General features: G+C 54.3%; 2 protein-coding genes, 1 long non-coding RNA gene and 1 pseudogene across 6 annotated transcripts in view; 3 read left to right on the top strand and 1 right to left on the bottom strand.

The window, feature by feature from the left end:
* MARK4 (microtubule affinity regulating kinase 4) overlaps nt 1–1,211 on the top strand; it is a 31,551-nt gene extending 30,340 nt beyond the window's left edge. Inside the window, exon 18 of one of the 2 annotated variants that reach the window (XM_029925221.1) lies at nt 62–1,211. In XM_029925221.1, coding sequence (XP_029781081.1) covers nt 62–216 — 155 coding nt within the window. In that variant the 3' untranslated portion in view covers nt 217–1,211. Of the gene's footprint in view, nt 1–33 lie in introns of both variants that reach the window. The other variant, XM_029925223.1, reaches the window with a different exon arrangement.
* An 845-nt stretch (nt 1,212–2,056) lies between these two features.
* LOC115281352 lies at nt 2,057–2,178 on the top strand (annotated as a pseudogene).
* Nucleotides 2,179–4,071: 1,893 nt separating this feature from the next.
* Nucleotides 4,072–13,778, bottom strand: CKM (creatine kinase, M-type). Its single transcript, XM_029926156.1, has 8 exons — nt 13,683–13,778; nt 11,023–11,234; nt 10,056–10,210; nt 9,667–9,799; nt 7,066–7,237; nt 5,757–5,880; nt 5,136–5,325; nt 4,072–4,606 (listed from the first exon to the last, which is right to left on the bottom strand). Exons 2-8 carry the CDS (start codon nt 11,213–11,215, stop codon nt 4,428–4,430), a joined length of 1,146 nt encoding a protein of 381 aa, XP_029782016.1. The 5' UTR covers nt 11,216–11,234; nt 13,683–13,778; the 3' UTR covers nt 4,072–4,427.
* Nucleotides 13,779–14,143: 365 nt separating this feature from the next.
* LOC115280970 lies at nt 14,144–19,115 on the top strand. Of its 3 annotated transcripts, XR_003904011.1 has the most exons (4): nt 14,144–14,442; nt 14,712–14,796; nt 15,067–15,145; nt 19,078–19,115. It is a non-coding gene; the product is annotated as an uncharacterized LOC115280970 (long non-coding RNA). The 3 variants fall into 3 exon arrangements; XR_003904009.1 differs by lacking the exon at nt 14,144–14,442 and having other exon boundaries at nt 14,659–14,796; XR_003904010.1 differs by lacking the exon at nt 14,144–14,442 and having other exon boundaries at nt 14,659–14,796; nt 19,072–19,110.
* The last annotated feature ends 2,674 nt before the right edge of the window (nt 19,116–21,789 follow it).

Below are 21,789 nucleotides of genomic sequence, written 5' to 3' on the forward strand. Positions count from 1 at the left end.
GCGGCCGCCCGCTGCCGCTGCCGCCAGCCACAGCCGTTCCTGCTGGCCTGCCTGCACGGGGGTGCGGGCGGGCCCGAGCCCCTGTCCCACTTCGAAGTGGAGGTCTGCCAGCTGCCCCGGCCGGGCCTGCGGGGGGTCCTCTTCCGCCGCGTGGCGGGCACCGCCCTGGCCTTCCGCACCCTCGTCACCCGCATCTCCAACGACCTCGAGCTCTGAGCCGCCACGGGCCGAGTCCCCTCTTCGTCCTCTCCCTCGTGCCCTTCACCTCTACAGCAGGGAAAGGGGGGCAGGGAGGGGCGTCGCCGTCTGTCATCACCTCAGCTCCCGTGAATCCGACGTGGGGACAGAGTGTCCCCTTCACTGTTGGCCGGGGCCGCTGGGCAGGAGAGAAAAGTGAGGGGGCTTAGCAGGGGGAGCTGGCACCTTCCCGGAGCCTCCAGCCGGTCCTGCCCACCCCCCCTCACCCTGCCGTGGGGCACCTGAGGAGACTCTGGGGACAGGGCAGGGGCAGAAAGGGAAACCGAGGAACCTTCCATCCCCGCCCCCTTTCCCCCAACTGCTCAAGAATTCAGCCTTGGGCTGGGGACCGGAAGGGCTGCTGAGCCTAAAGACTGTAGAAGGGGGGTGGGGGGCTGGGAGTGGGGGTCAGAGAGGCAGATTCCTTCCCCTCCCCTGCCCTCCCCTGATGCTCGAACCACACCCCCTTCCTGCCCCAGGCTGGCGCGGGGCACTTTGTACAAATCCTTGTAAATACCCCCCCACACCCTCCTCTCTGCAGAGACCTCTTGAGGAGCTGCCGGTTTTTAAGTTATTACACCCCCACCCTCCTCCTGTCAGCTCCCTCACCCATAGCCTGTCGCCCAATAAACTTAGGAGAGTCCCCCCTCCCCCACGCTGACCCCGGGCTTTTCCTTCCCTGCCCTCACCTGCGGCTGAGAGGAGGAGGTGGGTGACTTTGGGCCAAGTGGTTCCTCCTCTCTGAGCCTCGGTTTTCTCATCTGCAGAATGGGAGTCGTGGGGGGGGGGTGAGGGTCAAGGATGATTGTGGAAGAGGGCAGGACAGAACTCAGCCTCATCCAGGAGGCCCCGGTTCCTATATGGGTCCCCCATTCATCCACTCACATGCCCACCCACATGTTATCCCGGACTCTAAGCCACTTCTTAACTCTAGTAGTACATTTATTCAATAAACAGTCATTGACCTGTGCCTACTCCGCGCCAGGCCCGGTGCTGGACACGGAGACCCCAGGAGCCCCTGTCCGTGGGGGACGTGGGTTCCGACACGAACACTAGAGAAACCACTGCTTTGGGGAGCCCAGAAGAGAACGTGAGAGGAGTCCGCGAAGCCACTCCAGGGAAGAAATGATGCCGGAGTTGGGCTTTGAAGGACAAGGCAAAAAAGCCTGTTTCTAGTAGAGCATGATAAACCTTCCGGGAACTTCGGGTAATTTTGGTGTGGCTGCTATGTGGGGGGTGGGGGAGAATTAACAAGAGAAATGCTGTGTTAGGACTAATAATCCATCTACACATAAGCAAAAAGATTGTTTGCTTATGTTCCTTAATTGTCTGGGGGTGCGTGACTTCAGGTACAGCTGAATCCAGGCAGCAGGCCTGCTTTTCTCCGCTTTTCTCAGCGTGAGGTTAGTGGTTTCACCCAGCAATTCCGACCTCTCGTCCCTTTGCCTAGTTTCCACAGTGGCAGTTCCTCGTTGCCTACTTTTGTCAAAAATCCCAAGACAGGCTCTAATGGGCCCAGAGAAATCATGTGACCGCCCCAAACCAGCCACTGTTGCTCCGGGGAGTCCTGGTGACTATCTAGAGCTGGACTTAAGAGGGGTTCCCAGAGGAAAGTCTGGGTGTCCTTAGCCAGAGGGAGGAAATGGAAGTTCAGTAGAGTTAAGCTGTAGGTCTGGGGGTGGGGGGGAGGGGTTTGTTCACACAGGGTCTCGTGGCCCAAAGCAAGCAAGATGGGCTTTCATCCAAGGGCAATGGGGAGCCATGGAGGATTGTATGTAGGGAAGAGGTTTCGTTTACTATGCCTCAATTGCCCACTTGGATCGCTTCTCCGCCTTTTGGCTAAGATCAAGTGTAGTATCTGTTTTACCGGTTCAGTTGCCCACTTGGAGCGTGGTACAGTCAGCCCTTGTCTTGCATTCTCCATGGGGCTGATAGGAAATTCAATGAGAAAGGAGGGATGGTAGAGACTTGAGTGGTCAATGTTGAAACATTTGGGGTCTGGGGCAGAACCTCATTCCTGCCTTACCAGTGAGGCCAGAACAGGGATCTGCTGCAAGGTGCCTCTGTTGAGTTGGGGTGGGGGGTGGCTGGGGAACCGACCAACCCTGTCTGGCAATCTCAATCCCTGAGGGCTTCCCGTGTGGCCAACCCTGTGCTGGGGACATAGTGGTGACCAAGACAGCCCCAGCCCTGCCCTCTGCAGGCTCAGTCTAGTGGAGGAGGCAGCAGCATCCCCAGGGTTGGGGGGCGGGGTAGGGCAGAGGCTGGGGAAGGCCAAGGGGGTGCCTGTTGTAGCCAGGGAGGGCTCCCTAGAGGAGGAGCAGCTAGCTGGACATGCAGGTAGGGGGCTGGTATTGTGGGTGGAGGGAACAGGGTGTACCAGGGCTGAAGGGCAGGAGAGAGCACAGCCAGCATATAGTTGGCAGAGAGTAGAGTCATTTGGAGGCATGAGGCTGGAGATGTTGGCAGGGCCCCGGAGGTCCTGGAGAGGGGTTCAGGCTTTCTTCCAAGAGCACTGGGGAGCCATGGCAAGGTTGTGAGCAAGGGAGAGGCAGGGGACAGGTTTATGCTGTGAAAGAAGGTAAGAACACAGGTCAGGAGATTAGGGAGGAGATGGGAGTGGGACCGAAGGTGGGGAGACAAGGGCCGGATTTGAGACTTCTGAGGCAAGATGGGCAGGTCAGGTGCGGTCTTTGACGGGCACCCGGACTGCAGATTTGGCTCACTCGGACCCCTTGGAATGTGTGTGGTCTGTGTGGCCTGGGCACAGGCGGGCGGAGGTAGAGGACGGAGCTGGGGTTAGTGATGGGATCTTTATTTGAGGACAGTGTTGTACAGGACATCCTGACATCTGACAGGTCCTTTCTCTTCTAACCTTCCTGCTTCAGTAATTTCTATGAGAACTCTTGGGGACATCCTCTGGCCTCAGTTTTCCCTCTGTAAAAGTACATTTCTTGATCTCTAAGGGGCCCTTTACCTGTGTGACTTCAGATTTGAAAAAGTCCCTCCTCCAGGGCCCTGAGGGTCCTGTATACCACTTACTCTGCCTCACTTTTCCTTCTGAAAGCTTTGTCTCTTTTTGAGGCCACCGCTCTGACCTTGCAAGTGGAGACCCCAGCCTATTGGGTCGAGCAGAGGTGATTGACCTGGCCAACACCCAATATATATTCAGACGCTCCTTGACTTCCATTCCCTGCCCCTCCCACTGCATCCGACCCTCCTTCCTGGGACCAAGCTCTCCCAGGGGCGGAACCCTGAAGACTTCATGGGGATGCTGTGAGCCAGGCCCCAGTCTGGGGGGGGAACGAGCACATGGGCGAAGGCATTAAGGTGGGAATTGCAGGGTGTGTAGAGGAATCATGGGGGGAAACCTGGAATGATGAGCCTTCAGTGAATGGTGCGCATTTCAGTTTGAAGAATCGCAACTAATAGTGCATTCTAGGACATGTGGGGAGCGATGGCAGGTTTTTGAGCAAAGAAAGGGAAGTTTAAAGGTCTAGTAGCAGCTATGGGGGGATGAGGGGAGGGCACGCAGAAGGAAGCCGGTGAAAAGTATAATGAGGTCTATGTGATGAGATGCATGATAGGTCTCAAACTGGAGGCCCGTGGGCCAAATTCACGTCTCAGACCTTTTGTTTGGCTTCCGTTTCTCTCTCTCGTGGATCCTGTGTTTGAGATCTGCGCGTGAGGTTGGGAAGGGGCCGCACCTCCCTGGGTCTCAGACTCCTCATAGTTTTGGACTAGACGGTAAAACATGACTAGGGAGGGCAAGCCACACAGCGGTCAATTGGAAGAGTCCGTCCTCCTCTTGTTCAATTACTCTCGCACGAAAGCTAAGGCCACCATTGCTTTTATTTGTTGCTTTGAGTGTAGAAAAAGCATGAGCTCCATGTGTGTCGGAGAGCTCCCCATTAGCCAGAACTCCTGGTGGTGGGCGGAGCTCTGGGGAAAGGAGAGGAGGGTGCGAGGGAGGTTCTTCGTTGGCCAGAACTCAGAGGATGAAGCCCATTGGCTGGAACTCTCGTTGGAAATGGAATTCCGAGAAGGGTGGCTAGACCCCCCAGTTGACCGAACCCTTATAGGTGGGGCTCTGGCGGGGTGGTGAGGGGGTGGGTAGGGGCGGGCCTCCGGTGGTCCGAGCCCTCCCTTTGGCTGGGGCTCCAGCAGTCGGCGGCGGGTGGGCCGGACGCCTATTTCTGGGCGGGGATCATGTCGTCGATGGACTGGCCCTTTTCCAGTTTCTTCTCCATCTCCACCATGAGCTTCACACCATCCACCACCAGCTGCACCTGTTCCACTTCGGATGAGCCCAGCCGATCGGCGTTGGACACGTCGAACACTGAGCCCACGGCAGCTGTGTCCACACCACCTGCAGGAGCGGAAAGCAGGTGCATTAGGAGGGAGCAGAGATGCAGGAGCGGGCCCCAGGCTGCTGCCCCGGTGCCAACAGAGGCGGCCGCATGTACTTAGCGCCTACTGTGTGACAGGTTACGTGCATTCAGAGGCTCCTAAATGTCTATTCAGGGGCCCAACGTCTGTGGCTAACTTAGGTACTTCCCCCTTGACCATCCAACATGAAAATATAGCCTGATGGCTAAAAGTGAGTTCTGAAGCCAGGATGCCCGGGGTTGAATCCTGGCCATCTTTTCCTTTATAGATGGTAAGCCGACGTTCCCAGGGAACACAGGATATACACGGGGCATAGTATATACCCATGATATCATATCGATTCCTATGTGATAAGGCGTGCTGATGCCCATTTGCAGAGGAGGAAACTGAGGCTCACAGAGGGGTAGCCCTCGTCCACCCCACCTCGCCTGGATGCCCCGCCTCCCCTTCCGCCGCCTCCAAGGGCCCGCCCCCGACGCCGAGGCGCGCTAATGGATGCCGAGCCGCACCTGTGCCCCGCTTCTGCAGGCGCAGACGGGTGAGGATCTCCTCGAACTTGGGGTGCTTGCTCAGGTGCGCCAGCTTGACATGCACGCCTCCACGCAGCCCGGTGCCCAGGTTGGATGGGCAGGTGAGCACGTAGCCCAAGTGCTCGTTCCACATGAAGGGGTGGCCGGCTTTCTTGAAGATCTCCTCAATCTGAGGTAAGGGGAGAGGATCAGGGGTCAGCGCCAGCGGGTGGGATTCCGAGGAGGCGTGACTGGAAAACCGCGAGGAATGAACTTCCGAAGGGGGGGTGCTCCGACGACGCTGGTTGAGGTAGTTGCTAAGGGGGCTGGGCTTGAGAGCGCTTGGGTGCCGAGTTGTTAGGGGCGGGGCTTGTGCTTAGGGTGGAGCCGGTCTCTTAGGGGCGGGGCTTGGGCACTAGACGGGGCGGGCCTCTTAGGGCGGGGCTTGGTGTGGGGCGGAGCCTTCTCGGGGGCGGGGTTTAGGTGCTGGGTGGGGCTTGGACATGGGTGGAGCCTGCCTCGGGGCGGCTGAGCCCGGTTCCCGCGCGGGTCGTTGTCCTGGAAAGCGGGTAGGGCGTGCAGCGAGAGTTAGACGTCGGCCGCGAGGGGCAAGCTACCCACCTTCTGCAGCCCCACGCAGAAGCGGCGGAAAACCTCCTTCATGTTGCCCCCCTTCTCCATGGAGATGACTCGGAGGTGGTCCTCTTCGTTCACCCACACCAGGAAGCTCTTGTTGTCATTGTGCCTAGGGTGGGGTGCAGGAAGAGGCCAAGGAATCAGCCCCACGCGGCCACCCCATTCCCGCCCTCTCCCAAAAGTACCCAACGCAAGGGGGCAAAGGGCCTGAGGGATTTGAGGTGGTGGCACTGGCTCCTCAAAATCGCAGAACCCGACGCCTGTGGACCCTAATGTCACAGAATCTGAGAAATCGCCAGCAATAGGGTCAAAGACTTTTGGGGTCTTAAGTCTTTGAACAGCATTAAATTACAGACCGTTAGAACCTTTGAAAAACAAAAGCGGGAAATAAGAATTGATAAATCTTGGAAATCCTACATCTGGTCTCAGGACCAGTCTTCCTATCAACTTGTGGCATCTCAGATAAAACGCTGAGATCTGGAAATGTCTGCTGCCATGGAATCACAGAATCTGGAACTAGTGGAATGTTAGAACCTAAAACTATTTAAAATGGGTATGTCTTAGGACTCAAACACTCTCCAGATCATCTGAAAGCTAGGCTTTTGAAACCTTAGAAAATCTTTGATTATCAGAATCAGGGATTCAAAGATTCACAGAAATGTAACTAGCAACAATAAAAGATAAACCTAATAGCCAAGATGTTGGTCACTTGCTATATATCAGACACTGTTGTTTGGGGTTTTTTTAGAGAGAGAAAGAGCAGGGGAGAGTGGCAGAGGGAGAGAGAGAATCTTAAGCAGGCTCCACGCTCACTGTGGAGCCCCACATGGGGCTTGGTCCTACCACCCACCCTAGGATCATGACTTGGGCCAAAATCAAAAGTTGGATGCCCAACTGACTGAGCCACCCAGGTGCCCCTATAAGACACTGTTTTCAGTACTTCACATAAATTCTCCCATTTAACCCTCACAAGAACCCCACAGCTATGAATTACTCTACCTCCATTCTACAGATAGAGAAACTGGGGCACAGAAATGTTACATCATGTGCCTGAGGTCACTACCTAGTAAATGGCAGTGTTGGGGTTCGAACCCAGGGAGTCTGGTTTAAGTCTAAGTCCCTGCCTGCCCCTTCTCTGGTCCACGTTTCCTAAAATGTGACGCACAGTCCACAAAGTAGCAGGGGTGGACGGCGAGATCATTTTCTGGGGTGCCTGGAAACGTCCTTGTTTTTATGGTGTTGGCTTTGGTCGGGGACTGGGGGGACTGGAGGAGGCTGGGGGAGGGGGCCTCACCAGATGCCGCGGGCGTCGGGCCAGTCCCGGGCCATGCCTGAGGCCAGCAGCAGTGGGGACACGGGCTTGTCGAACAGGAAGTGGTCATCGATGAGCTGCTGCTGCTCCTGCTCCGTCATGCTCTTCAGAGGGTAGTACTTGCCCTTGAACTCGCCTGTCAGGCTGTTGAGGGCTGAGGGGCCACACGAGGGAAGGCTCAGCAGCCTGCGCCACCGCGACCTGCATGTGGAGGCCCGCGGTGCCCACACTGACAAGCCTGGGGCTCGGTCCAGCCCTAACAATGCCCGCACACTAGGACGAAACCCACATTCGGGACCTCTCCCCAGAGCATGCTCCTCCCCTGCCTGCCCAGGCTCCGGGAACAGCCGCGGCTCGCACTCGGCCCGGAAACACGGCCTCTCCCTTTCCTGGACCCTCACATCCATCTGCCTGTGAGCAGCGGCGTCCAGGGGCCCCTGCAGCTGGCCAGCCAGCCAGATGATCAAAATCTTAGGAGTTTGGGGAGCCATCAGTAACAATTATTATAATATACCATACATAGTATTTGTGTACATTCACATATAGAATGAATGTATATTATGCATATGTGCATAACGTATATTTCTATAATGTGGGCATATTACATACATTTTTTACAGTTTTATATAATGTTACACATCCCATGCTATATACTTACTAGATTCTATTGTTTTTCTTTTTGTTTTTTGTTTTTTTGGGGTTTTTTGAGTTTTTTTTAGATTCTATTGTTAAAAAATACTTATAAGGGCGCCCGGGTGGCCCAGTCGGTTAAGTGTCCGACTTCAGCTCATGATTTCACCGCTCGTGGGTTCGAGCCCCGCATCGGGCTCTGTGCTGACAGCTCAGAGCCTGGAGCCTGCTTGGGATTCTGTGCCTCCCTCTCTCTCTGCCCCTCCCCCACTTGCACTCTATCTCTTTCTCAAAGATATGAATGAATGAATGAATAAATGTTAAAAAAATAAATAATAAATAAATAACTTATATAGGGGCACCTAGTGGCTCAGTCAGTTAAGTGGCCAATTCTGGCGCAGGTCATGCCCTCACGGTTTGTGGGTTTGAGCCCTGCATCAGGCTCTGCGCAGAAGGGCCTGCCTGGCATTCTCTGCCTCCCGCTCTCTCTGCCCCTCCCCCACTTATGTGGTCTCAGTCTCTCTCAAAATAACTAAATAAACTTATAATAATTTATATAAACTACAATTAAGTATACTATATTTAAATGTTTTAATGTCTGTTTACTCTTGAGAGACAGAGCACAAGTGGGGGAAGGGCAGAGAGAGAGGAAGGCAGAGAATCCGAAGCAGGCTCCAGGCTCTGAGCTGTCAGCACAAAGCCCCGTGTGGGGCTTGAACTCATGGACCATGAGATCATGACCTGAGCAGAAGTCGGACACTCAACCAACTGAGACCTCATGCGCCCCTTAAATAGATTTAAAACATAGGTAATAAATATTCAAAAGTATCGCATCCTAATTATTTTATACTTTTTTTTAATTTTAGAGAGAGGGGGCTTGAGCAGGGGAGAGGGGCAGAGGGAGAGAGAGAGAGAGAGAGAGAATATGAATCTCAAGCAGGCTCCATGCTCAGTATGGAGCCTGACATGGGGCTCGATCCCACAACCCAGGGACTGTGACCTGAGCTGAAACTCAATCGACTGAGCCACCCAGACACTGCCTACTACATTTTTATCATATATGTTCTTGAAGTTCTTTTTTTTCTTTTAATGTTTATATATTTTTGAGAGAGAGACAGAGCATGAGCAGGGGAGGGTCAGAGAGAGAGGGAGACACAGAATCTGAGGCAGGCTCCAGGCTCTGAGCTTTCAGCACAGAGCCCGACGCGGGGCTCGAACCCACAAACCGAGAGATCATGACCTGAGCCGAGGTCGGATGCTTAACCGACTGAGCCACCAGGCGCCCCTCTTGGAGTTGTTTTCATCTGTATCTGTAAGGTGGGAATACTACGTAAACACATTACCGCCCATCTCTTCCCGTCTCTCTAGGACGCCACACTCAACAGCTCAGAATTGGCCACGGTAGGAGAATTTATACTGTAGGAGCAGCACTCGCTGGAGATGAGGGCTTTTGCTTTTTTTCTTTTGAGAGCTTGTTGTGCAACATTTACCAGAACACTATACCTCCCTACCCTGATGATTCTACCTCCCAAACGTTCCTGCTCTCTCTCCCCATCCCGTTGCCTGTCTCTTACCCTCGCCTGAACCATCATGGTTTCCCCTCCCAGTCCCTGCTCCTACCTTTGCCCACAGTCTGTTCCCCACCCAGCAGCCAGAGGACTCCGTGGCTTCTGTCTCCCTCAGGATCAAAGCCAGAGCCCTTCCGAGGGCACACAAGGCCCCCCACACTCCTCTGACCCCCACATCGAGGTCCCTCATCCAGTCAGCCCTAACCAAACTGGTCTCCTAGGTATTCCTCCAGCATGCTTGCCCACCTCAGGGCCTTTGCACTTGCTGCTCCACCAGCCTAGAATTCTTCAGACTTTTTTCTTGTCAATCAGGTCTCCTCCTTTCTAAGGGAGCACCCCCCAGTCATTCGGTGATGCACCCTTGTTTCAGGGTGGGGGTTCTTACCTTCCACGGAGAGTTTCTCCACGGCCCGGCGCTCGCCCCGGGAGCAGTGGGGAGGCAGCGTGTAGCCCTTGATGCTGCGGCCCGTGCGGACGCGGCTGCTGAGTACGTAGTTGGGATCCAGGTCGTCTCCACCCTGGAGGGCAGGAGGGCGCTCAGGGCTGGGCACCCCCAGGCCACCCCTTCCCCAGCAAGTGTGTCCCTGTTTCTTTTCTCCAAGCATCCCCTTCCTCATCTTTGTCCCCCACTTCCTGTTTCTCTTCATCTCCCTGCCTGGCTCTCTTCTCCCTGTGACCTCAGCCTCCTGGTCCATCTTCTGTGCCTCTCTGTCCCTCTGTCTCTCTCCCTCCCTCCCTTCCAGTGTGTGTGTGGGGGGGGTGGGGGTGGCTGACCTTGAGGTTCTCATGGTTGAGATCAGTCTTGTGCTTGTCGGTGGGCTTGTAGCCCCCATGGCGGTCCTGGATGATGGGGTCGAAGAGATCCTTGAAAACCTGGTAGGACTCCTCGTCACCGGCCACACAGCCCACAGTCATGATGAAGGGGTGACCTGGGGGTTCAGGGTGAGGTCAGAGTGGCCCGTCCCCAGCCAGAAGGCCCAGGCTCCTGGATCCAGTGTAGACGGCGTGTATGAGTGTGTGTGCGTCCAAACTGCAGAGGCCGATGCGGGGCGGGAAGGCTGGGAGGGGTGTAGGCGGCCTCTGGGGTGACGGGAAGCTGCTGGGGGCAGGGCAACGGAGAACGGAAAGTCTCGGGGGCCAGTTACAAGGTACTAAACATATTACCACTTCCGAGTCCCCGGATCACAGACTCTCCCTTCACCTAAAAATTTTCAGAAGTTTGCTAGACTCTTGGCTCCCACAGATAATGAGGGACTTGACAACCCCTCCTATTCCCAGATGGGGAAACAGGGGCCTGGGGAAAGGGGCGCTCCCCACCCCAACCGCACAGTGAGTTGGAGGCTGGGTGCCGCTGAGCCTTGCAGGATGTCCTCGGAGAAAGAACCACAGCACCAATGACATCCCCGTCAGATCCCGAGTGCCCGCCTGTGTCAGGCGCTGCTCTAAGCACTGTGCGTGCGCCGACTCCTGTGTTTCCACAACACGGGTGCCCATTTTTCAGATGAGGAAACTGAGGCCCGGGGAGATCAAACAACCTCCTCACACTCTACTCATGATCATTTTTGAGTGGTTGGCCATGTGCCAGGTCCTGTCCCAAGCCCTTCACACAGGGAGACTCATTTATTCCTCCTAACAGCCCCTTAAGTATGGTTCCCATCTTACAGACGGGAAAACTGAGGCCCAAGGGCAATGGATCGAGGCCCCACCCCCGCCCCGTCCTGGCTCCACCAAGGAGGCTTACCTGGGTTGTCCACACCGGTCTGGATGACGTCGTCCAGAGTGAAGCCAGAGGGAGTCTCCTTGTCCCGAAGCTTCTTGTAGAGCTCAGGGGTCAGCACCTTGGCCATGTGGTTGTTGTGCTTGCTGAGGTCCGGGTACTCCTCCTCAGGCTTGTAGTTCAGCTTGAACTTGTTGTGGGTGTTTCCGAACGGCATGGTGGCGGCGTGGGGGGGCCTGGTGGGCAGGGGAGGTGGGAGAAGGTTAGCTTGCATCCAACAGAGACAGCAGGGGACAGAGCAAGGCCCGCGGGTCAGACAGGCCGACGGCCAGTCCTGATTCATGTGCTGTGCAACTGGGAACGAGAAGGCGCCCTCCCTGAGCCCCTGCGTCTTGACGGGATGCATCGGACTCCATGGTTAAAATTTTGTTTGATGTTTTTTTATTTATTTTTGAGAGAAAGAGAGAGACAGTGCAAGCAGGGGAGGGTCAGAGAGAGAGGGAGACACAGAATCTGAAGAGAGGCTCCAGGCTCTGAGCTAGCTGTCAGCACAGAACCCAACATGGGGCTCAAACGCACGAACCGTGAGATCATGACCTGAGCCAAAGCCAATGCTTAACTGACTCAGCCAGCCAGGCGCCCCAGGACTCCATGGTTAAGATCCCAGCTGGGCCACAGCCTGACAGGTGACCCTGGACTAACGACCTTGCTAGGGACAGTTTCCCCAGCTGGAAAAGGAAGCGGTGAGCCTTGGGATGGAGTACTAATACTGGCGTGGATAAAAGGGCAGTTTCTGGAAATAGATAGCCCGGGTTTAAATTCCAGGTCTGCCCCTGACAATGAGCTGTGTGACCTTGGGCACCTTGCTTAACGTCTCTGAGCTTTCCAGATGACTCATGTGTAGAATGGGGATCACGATAGCACTGATCCCATGGGGCTGTTGGGAGCACGAAAGGAGTGGAAGAATATAAAGCCCTTGGAATAGCCCTGCCACACAATAAGCATTATTTTGCTGAGCTATTATTTTAATTATTGTTATTATTTTTCTTTAATTTTTTAATATTTATTTATTTTTGAGAGAGAGACAGCGTGCGAGCAGGGGAGGGGCAGAGAGAGAGGGAGACACAGAATCCAAAACAGGCTGCAGATTCTGAGCTGTCAGCACAGAGCCCGCCACAGGGCTCGAACGCACGGACCACAGGATCATGACCTGAGCTGAGGTAGGACGCTTAACCGACCAAGCCCCCCAGGCACACCTGTTGTCATTATTTTAAAGGTCTGCGTGAGGAGCTGGGGAGAAGGTGGGTGAAGGGTGTTGCAGAGAATGAGTGTGTGAGCAGAGAAGGGACATCCTGTCTATGGAGGTTCCTGGTGCTCAGGCAAGGGATGAGGGGCAAGAGAAGGCTGGGTGGCGGTCCCCACCCCGGTCTGCTGGCCGCCCTCCTACAGGGCTCAGTTGAGAAGAGCTCAGCTGCCCGAGTCATCAGAGCTGGGTTCAAATCCCACCTGTGCCGCTTCCCTGCTGTGTGACCCCCAAGCCAGTTGCTCAGCCTCTCTGAGCCTCTGTCTCTTGTGAACTAAGCCTTACCCAGGGGGTGGCCAAGAGGATTCTACGGACTCAGTCATGAGGCCAGCCGATCACATGCCCTCCCGTGGAGTGGAGGGCAGGCTGCTATTATTGTTATTATTACTTTCATCCGTAAGGCCCAGGGAGGAGGAAGGACTCTTCGGTGGCAGGACGTGGAGCTCACTCCCAGCTCCAGGAGTTGGGGGCAGGTAGGATGGTGGGAAGGAAATCAGGCCCAGGGGGAGCCAAACTGAGGCCTCAGGCCAGGGGCCGATGGAATTCACAAAATGCCGCTGCCATCCAGGGTTGGGGGTTATTTATAGAGTCTGGCACACTCCTCCCCCCCAGCTGCTGCCCCTCCCCCACACCCTACACATTCCAGGGGCTCCGCTTGCGCCCAGTCAGCAGGCCGGAGACAGGTGGGCCAGGGAGGCTGGGAGGACAAACATCCAGGCCTCAGGGCTCCAGGGCTTCCAGCCCAGAAACCCCCCTCCATGCGTCCCACCCCCACCCTGCAAGGGACCGTTAGCAGAGGGCACTGAGGCAAGGTGGGGGAGCCCCCACGCCACACACACTCCTCTCCGGAACCCCCAGATCGCACCCTGAACAGAAGCCCTCGTGCGCACCCACACACACACCCCTCCAAGTTCGGGTGCAGGCACCCATGCGGGAACCACAGAAAGTCAGACACGAGGTCACAGGGCTGCGGGACACAGCAGGGACCTGCGGACTCCCAAACACAAAGACCCCCTGGGGCCGGGTCTGGCCGACCCCCCCCTTGGCAGACAGACGCCTCCCACAGCTCGCGCCCCCCGCCATCTGGTGATGAAGCATCACCAACACAGGCCAGCCTGCGGCGCCTTGCAGGGGCTCGGCTGACAGCTGTTGAGAGTCCTTTTGTCTCGAGCTCCCTCCCTGTGACCCTGCACTGGACCCGGGACCCTGCAGGAGGTGGGGGGGGGGTCACAGGTGGAGGGGGCTTCCAGACACAGGGCCAATCTTCCCACACATCGACCCTCCTGTGTGGAGGACGGTATGGGGCTCACTTGCAAGAGCAGATCAGCTGCTAGCGCTGGCCCCATTCTGGACCCCACCCTGATTCCCACCCCAGAGGTACCTGGCTGGGCTGTGCGGAAAGGGGCTGTCTGTATCCTTGGAGGCGACACTGACCCAAAGGAAGGGCCTATAGCCCTGGGCTTATATAGGGGGGCCGGGCTGTGCTATTGGCTGGGAGGGGCTGCCCCCCAGGGAAGGGAGCTGGAGGGTGGTTGGGCCTCTCACCTCGCTGCCCGGGCACCGTGCCCACCCTGAACCCAGGCATGCCTTGCGCCCAGCCCCATGGCCTTGTATGGGCCGCCCCAGGGGCTGGGCCCAGACCCCCCTGCCCCCACCTCACATCAGGCTGATTCCCTGACCAAATGCTGAGTCGAGCTGGCAGGGACAGCTGGCCCCCCGCCCAGGACACGGGACCGTGGCAGGGGACGTCCCAGGCACGTAGGAGCCACCCTCCCCTGGCCCTCCACTAGGCTGCCAGCCCCTCCTATGCCCAGACCTCTCCTCAGCCCCGAGTGGCCTTGACCTGCAGGGCCTGAGCCTTGCGCTGGGGAAGCCTTACAATAGCCCCCCAGGAGGGCCCCGCATCTGGCTTTCCAGAGACTGGCGTGTCTTCATCCAAGTATGGGGAGCAGTTGGCCAAAGCCCAGGTCTGAGCGCAGGGCAGTGTCACCCTGCTTGGATGCACTTTCCTCCTTGAGACTGAGTAGGATGGAAACTGAGGCTCCTCTGAGTGGAGGATTGGAACTCAAGGCCGGGTTTGGAGGGGGTGTTTGCCCCCCCACCCTGCGGCCCGCCAGGCTGACGCTGGGAGATTTCCGCTGGTGAGGAGGGGACGGGGAGGGACCCAGCCTGGAAGGGAGCCTATTTTTAGAGGTCGCGTTGCTGTCGCCTTTGCACAGAAGTAGACCCCAGGCGCAGGGGCGGGGGGCGGGGGAACACGGGGACAGGTGTCGGTGGGGGGTGGGGTCGCCACGTGTCTGAGTTAATTATAACCAGGAGTGTCGGGTGTCCCGGGCGTCACCTCCTTACAAGGGCAGCCACCCGGGTCAGAGCAGAGCGCCGCCCCCAGCTCGTTCTCACGCACCTCCAGATCGGGGCGGAGTGAGGCCCGTGACTGTGACCCGGAGCTCAAGGGCTGAGGAGCGCGTTCTGTGGACGCCAGCGGAAGGCTGGAGGTAGCTGCTTCCTCTGCCAGGAGGGCGCCAGGATTGCTGGGCAGGCGGGGAGAGTCCAGGGATCGCCCAGGATTACAAGAGAAGAGACTGTCCTTCTTCCCCCAGGGGCTCCTCCCTCCTCCCAGCTGTCCCCCACTCCTTCCCAGGCGGGTGGGGACTGACCCACGGAAAGGGGGCCCTCTCTGCCTTTGCCCAGATTCCCGGTGGGGAGGGGGTGCCTAGAAAACTTTTCCTTAGGGCCCAGCCCCTGGTCTGTCCCTTCCCACCAAGGTCAGACTGGCAAAGTTCTCCTGCCTGGCCAGGGAAACTGAGGCCCAGAGAACTAAAAGGAACCGACTACAACAGTGAGGTATTTGTCATGTCAACAACATATATTTTTAATTTTGTAATGTTTATTTATTTTTGAAAGAGAGAGAGCAGTGTGAGCTGGGAAGGGGCAGAGAGAGAGGGAGATGCAGAATCTGAAGCAGGCTCCAGGCTCCGAGCTGTCAGTTTATTTATTTATTTTGAGAGGGGGAGAGAGAGAGTGCACCCAAGAGCAGGGGAGGGAGGGAGAGAGAGAGGAAGAGAGAGAATCCGAAGCAGTCTCTGCCCCCGTAGCACAGAGCCGGCCATGGGGCTCGAACCCACAAACCATGAGAACATGACCTGAGCTGAAACCAAGAGTCAGATGCTTAGTCCACTGTGCTGCGCATCGCCCCTCAACAATTCTCTATTAAGCACTTACTGGGGAGACGGCAGAAAACAGCCCAAACCATTGCCCACACAGAGGTGACATTTTGGTGAGCACGAAAAGGAAATAGTGCTGTAATGTCAGGCGTAACAGGGCTCTGCCAGAAAATCACAGAGGCTAAGCGGTGTCAGTGGTGGCACAGCAGAGGTCAGGTCAGGCCTGTCAGGGGAAGTGACACCTGAGCAGCGACCTGAGGGAGAGAAGGGAGCCAGCCCTGTGAGGATCTGGAAGGGGGAACAGCAGGTGCAAAGGCCCTGAGGTGGGAGTGGCTTGGAGAATCTGAGAGACAGGGAAGAGGCTGGAGGGCGGGAGCAGATGGGGCAGAGGGAGAGTGGGAGGAGGAAGATGAGGGGTAGGAACAGACCCAAGGGCTCAAGGGATGGACCATGGAGGAGTTTCCATCACGCTGTGAGTGGATGAGAGCCCCTGAGGGCTGTGAACAAGGGAGAGACAGGATCCGGACACACACATCACACACACACACATCACACACACACACACACACACACACACACACACACACACAGAGGATTCAGCCCAGCCCAGTCCCCTGGAGCCCTCATAACCCCTTATGGGGACATTTGACCCTCCTTTTGGCCATACAGCGTAAGAAGCGCTTTCTGTGTTTGGGGAGTTTCCCACCCTCTGACAGCCTCCTTTAGAGAAGCCAAAACTGTCAGAAACTCAGTTTCCCAGAATCCTTTGCAGCAACATTTTGGTCACGTGACCTGGGCTGAGTGGCTCAAACGAACAGACCTTGTGTCATGAGCTCTGCTCCTTTATCTTCTTTGAGTCTCATAGAAACAGGTGGCCTTGGGGACCCAAGACCGCCATGGTGTATTTGTCCCCGCCTCCTACGTCCCAAAGCCCGTCAGTCTCCAAGGCCTCTCCATCCCTCCTCCTGCCCTAGCTCAAGACCTCTTTCGTGTTCTTCCCTTCTGCCCTCACCTCCTCCCTGATCTCCTGCCCCAGCCGGTCCCCTCCCACCTACTCTTTACCTGCCTACTGCTCCTGCATAGAACTTGCCATGGCTCCCCAGTGCCCTTAGGCTACAGGAGTATTTGTTGACTGAGGAAACAAGAGTAGCCTTATCAGTCCATTGGAAACCACTCTACCCAACTTATGCAGAAAGGGCCTGACTGCCAATTATCAGGTGCTTACTGAAATCATGGAAAGGGTTGAAGGAGCATGCTCTGGGCTGGGGGGTCCAGGAACCTCTCTCACCCCCAGAACCGTGCTCTCTTAGGAAAACTGGACATTGCTAGACTAGCACAGATGTTGAGTGGCCATCCCACAGCCCCCACCCGAACTGTTAAGTCTCGTGGAGTACTCCTGTACGTCAAGTACAGTGCTGAGTGCTTTACATACATGATCTCACTTAACACTCCCAACAATAAATCTCAGAAAGGTAACATGACTTGCCCAATGTTGCCCAGCCTGAAAAGGGGCAGAGCTGGGAATCAGACTGGCACAAGGTGGCCCAGAGTAGATTCAGGCTTTGGTGAAGACAATTTACAGGACTCTGGGCAAAACCGTATTGTCATCCCAGAGTCCCTTTCCTGGGGGTCCTCCGGGTCTGGTAATTTGGACCTACTTCCCATGCCCCCTCTATCAGCCTGGCTGTCTGGCTTCAGGGCCCAAGCATTGTATGTGTGTTTACCAGTTAATTTCCTGATAGTTCTAAGAGGTGTGTACTGAAGAGGGAAGTGCCCAGAGAGGTCGAGTGACTTGTCCAAAGTAACACAGCTGAGAAATAACAGAACCAAACTGGCCCGGGTAGTTAGTCCCTGAGTTTGTATTCCTTATCCCTCCCCCGGCCCACATCTTCATGCCGAAGCTCAGTGTTACAGAAGACGGACACTGAGGCTCCAAAAAGGGCACAAGGGGGCGCCTGGGTGCCTCAGTCCATTGAGCCTCTGACTCTTAATTTCTGCTTAGGTTGTGATCCAAGGGTCGTGGGATCGAGTCCCATGTCAGGCTCCATGCTGAGTGTGGAGCCTGCTTGAGATTCTCTCTTTTACCTCTGCCCCTCTCCTCAGCTTATTCCCTCTGTCTCTCTCAAGGAAGGACCTGTCCACTCCTTCGTGTTCCCAAGAATCTGTGTAATCAACAGGATATCAAACCCCTAATGGTGGAGGTGGTGGTGGGAAGACAGGCAAACAAGATAGTCTTTTGTGACTCCCCTCTAGTCCTACTCCAGTCCCTCCAAATCCATCTTTATCAGCATGGCTATACATTTTCCTCTAGGTGTTGCTTTAGCTGCATCTTTGTTTCTTCCTGTTGTTGTTGTTTTTTTGGTTGTTTTTATAGTCTACTGTCTAACATGTATTCTTTACTTTGAAAATGTTATATGCAGAGTGTATGGATGGTCACATTGATTAATATCTGAGTCTCTTAAATTTACTTCTTTATTAAGGTATAACTTATATACAGCAAAGCACCCCAGTCTTAAAATCGATGAACTTTTATGTATATGTACATCTGAGTAACCACCACCAAGATCAAGCCCTCTAAAAAGCTCTCCCATTCCCCCTCACCATCAGAGTCCCCCCCCCTCTTCTCCAACAGAACTGCTATCCTGGCTTTTAAAACCATAGTGTAGGGGCACCTTAGTGGCTCAGTCAGTTGAGCGTCCGACTTCGGCTCAGGTCATGATCTCACAGTCCATGGGTTCGAGCCCCGTGTTGGGCTCTGTGCTGACAGTTTAGAGCCTAGAGCCTGTCTTCAGATCCTATGACTCCTCTCTCTCTCTCTGCCTCTCCCCCACTCATTCTGTCTCTGTCTCTCAAAATAAAGACATAAAAAATAAAATAAAACTATAGTTTAGCATTGCCTGTTATTGAACTTCATGTAAATATAATCATATAGGATATATTCTCTTTTCTTGAGTTTCTTTTGCTCAACATTTTGTCTGTTGAGATTCATTCATATTGTCACATGCAGCAATAGACTGTCCTTTTTTTGAAGTTTATTTATTTTGAGAGAGACAGCACAAGCAGAGGAGAGGCAGAGAGAGGGGGGACAGAGAATCGAAGTGGGCTCTGCACTGCCAGCAGAGCGCCTGATGCAGGGCTTGAACTCATGAACCATGAGATCACGACCTGAGCCCAAGTCGGACGCTCAACTGAGTGAGCCCCCCAGATGCCCCAAAATGCAGTCACTTTAAAACAGATGTGGGTTTGGTTGAGAGTTGGCTGATCTGGGCTGGGCTCAGCTGGTGGGGGGGGCACCTGCCCCTTATTGTTAAAAACAAGACAACAGGCCCCAAATGGAGTCATTTATGCTAAGCCCCATGTCACCAAACTGGGACTTGAGACAGTGTCAGCTCTCCTAAAAATGGAATGTTAAACCAGTCCATCAGGAGTCACCTGATCATCACTAGGAAGGTCACCCCCCTGATAGACCCGTGTGGTCCCCTAAAGGAAAAGTAACCTTGCAGTCATCAACCCACTTTTTTGCATAGTTTAAATTCCTTGTTCCCCTGCTCCCTCTTGCCTAAAAGGTCTTTGATTTTTTTGTTTGTTTGTTTATATATTTTTGAGAGACAGAGAGTGAGCAGGGGAAGAGCAGAGAAAGAAGGAGACACAGAATATGAAGCAGGCTCCAGGCTCTGAGCTGTCAGCATGGAAGAGCCTGACGCGGGGCTCGAACCCAAGAACCGTGAGATCATGACCTGAGCCGAAGTCCGCTGCCTAACCGACTGAGCCACCCAGGCGCCCCAAAAGGTGTTTGGTTTTGAACAGCACCTTTCCATCTGCTGGGTTGGATGCTGACCGGTTCAAACTGATTTTTGCTCAAATAAACTTCTAAACTTTGTGACATGCCTCAGTTTACTGTTTTAACATTGGTGTGGGCGGCGGGGAGGCGGGGGTGGGGGCAGGGGGCAGCCACACAAGGGAAGCCTTCCTCTCACCTATGTCATTTGCAAAAGGAAACACTCTCAGCCTCTTAAGGTCTAATGTCAGACCTCCCTGACCGCCACTCAGCCACTGGCCAAAGTGTCACATGACCACTTCCTTTCGGGAAGGGTTATTAGAAAGTGATCATCGTGGGGTGCCTGGGTGGCTCAGTCAGTTAAGTGTTGGCTTCGGCTCAGGTCATGATCTCACGATTCATGGGTTCGAGCCCCGCATCGGGCTCTGTGCTGACAGCTCGGAGCCTGGAACCTGCTTCAGATTCTGTATCTTCCTCTCTCTGATCCTCCCCTGCTCACACTGTCACTCTCTGTCTCTCAAAAATAAATAAATAAATAAATAAATAAATAAATAAATAAACTGAAAAAAAAAAGAAACTGGTAATCATGTTCACTTCTGGGATCAAGGAAAAATGAAGACTTATTTTTTTCAGTCTACAAGTTTCTATGAATATCTTTTCTGACAGTGCTTAATTTTTTTAAATCTTTATTTTAGAGAAAGAGCCTGGGCAGGGGAGGGGCAGAGATAGAGGGGGACAGAGGATCCGAAGCAGGCTTTGCACTGACAGCAGCGAGCCCAATATGGGGCTCAAACTCATGAACCATGAGATTATAACCTGAACTGAAATCAGACGCGTAACCAACTGGGCCACCCAGGTGCCCCAACGGTGCTTAACTTTTTAAATTAAAAAGAAAGTGGTGACTTTTTTTAAAAAACCCTGGCTAAGAGGGAGAGGCATGTGGCTGGCTCAGTCAGTAGAGGACACAACTCTTGATCTCTGGGTTGTAAATTCGAGCCCAATGTTGGGTGTAGAGATTCCTTAAAAATAAAATCTTAAAAAACAATAAAAATAAATAAAAATTGTGTCCAAGAGGTGAAATAGAAGACCCCCCAACTCATTTTCCTACCCATTTTCCTGGTACAGCAAACTGAGGCCATGGGGTGCCTGGGTGGCTCAGTTGGTTAAGCGTCCAACTTCCACTCAGGTCATTATCTCACAGTTTGTGAGTTCAAGCCCCGTGTTGGGCTCTGTGCTGATAGCTCAGAGCCTGGTGCCTATTTCAGATTCTGTGTCTCCCTCTCTCTCTGCCGCTTTCCTGCTTGCACTCTCTCTGTCTCTCTCAAGAAATGAATAAATATTAAAAAAAAAAAGATAAGACTAATATAATGTCTATTGGTAGCTGTATGGATTCGGGGGCTTTGTTACTCCTTGGCTGTGTGATCTTGGACAAGTCACTTGGCCTCTCTGTGCTTCATCTTCTTCACCTGTGAAATAGGGATAATCATGGCACCTGGTCTATCAGGTTGGTGTCCACTCAGAGTTAATTTACAAGACTTGGCATAGGGCCCGTCCTGGGCAAGAGCTCAGAAACCCGAGCCCTTGCTCGTTCGGGCGAAAGTGCTTGGCACAGGGCCCGCCTAAAGAAAGGGAACCTTAGTTAACACTTTCTTCTTTCAGTCTCGATCTCACCGAATCCTTACCACTCACTACGCTCTATCGAGAGTGTGATCGTTCACGTTGTATAAATGAGGAAATCGGCACTCAGAAACATTGCTTGTCCCAGGTTACAAGGGAGCGGCAAGACCAGAATTTGAACTCAGATCTACTTGACCCCAACTTTCCACCCTGTGTGCACGCATGCGCACGCACACACACGGACGCGCACACACACAGACACACTGTGTTTACCACGTGCTACTCCCTTTTGCAGGGATTACTCACTAATCCTCACAACAGCCTCACAAAGTAGATTACCTGTGAGTCCCATTCTACAGACCAGGAACCTTAGGCCCAGAGACGTTAATTCCTGGCTCCGGGGTCACACAGCCAGTAAATGATGGAGCTGGGATTTGCCTCTGGCTCGAGGTCCTGTGTGCCCTCCTAGAAGCCTGTGGCATATCTAGAACCCGGTGTCCTGTCCCTTGAGGCATTCCCAGCGGTGGGGGGAGAGTTTGTCTGATTCTTTCTACCCTGTTCCTTAGAAATCCCTGGATGCGGCACCTGAGTGCGGCTCTGACGGTTAAGTATAGACTTGGTTTCCACTCAGATCACGATCTTGTGGTTTCGTGAGTTCAAAGCCAGTGTCAGCCTCTCCAGCCAGCACAGAGCCTGCTGGAGAGTCTCTGTCTCTCCTCTCCCTCTGCCCCTCCCCCTCTCGTTCTGTCTCTCGAAATAATAAACTTAAAAAAAAAAAAAGATATAAAACTAATTAAAAAGAAAGAAAGAAAAAGAAAAATACCTGGAGAAGTTGGAGCATGAATTTGAGCTTTATTATCCGTTATTCAACCGTTATTCACCCAAGTGACTTCTCTGGGTTCAGCCTGTGCTGGGTAGCACTGGGGACA

This window comes from Suricata suricatta, chromosome 16, assembly GCF_006229205.1.
Source record: "Suricata suricatta isolate VVHF042 chromosome 16, meerkat_22Aug2017_6uvM2_HiC, whole genome shotgun sequence".
Classification (NCBI taxonomy): domain Eukaryota; kingdom Metazoa; phylum Chordata; class Mammalia; order Carnivora; family Herpestidae; genus Suricata; species Suricata suricatta.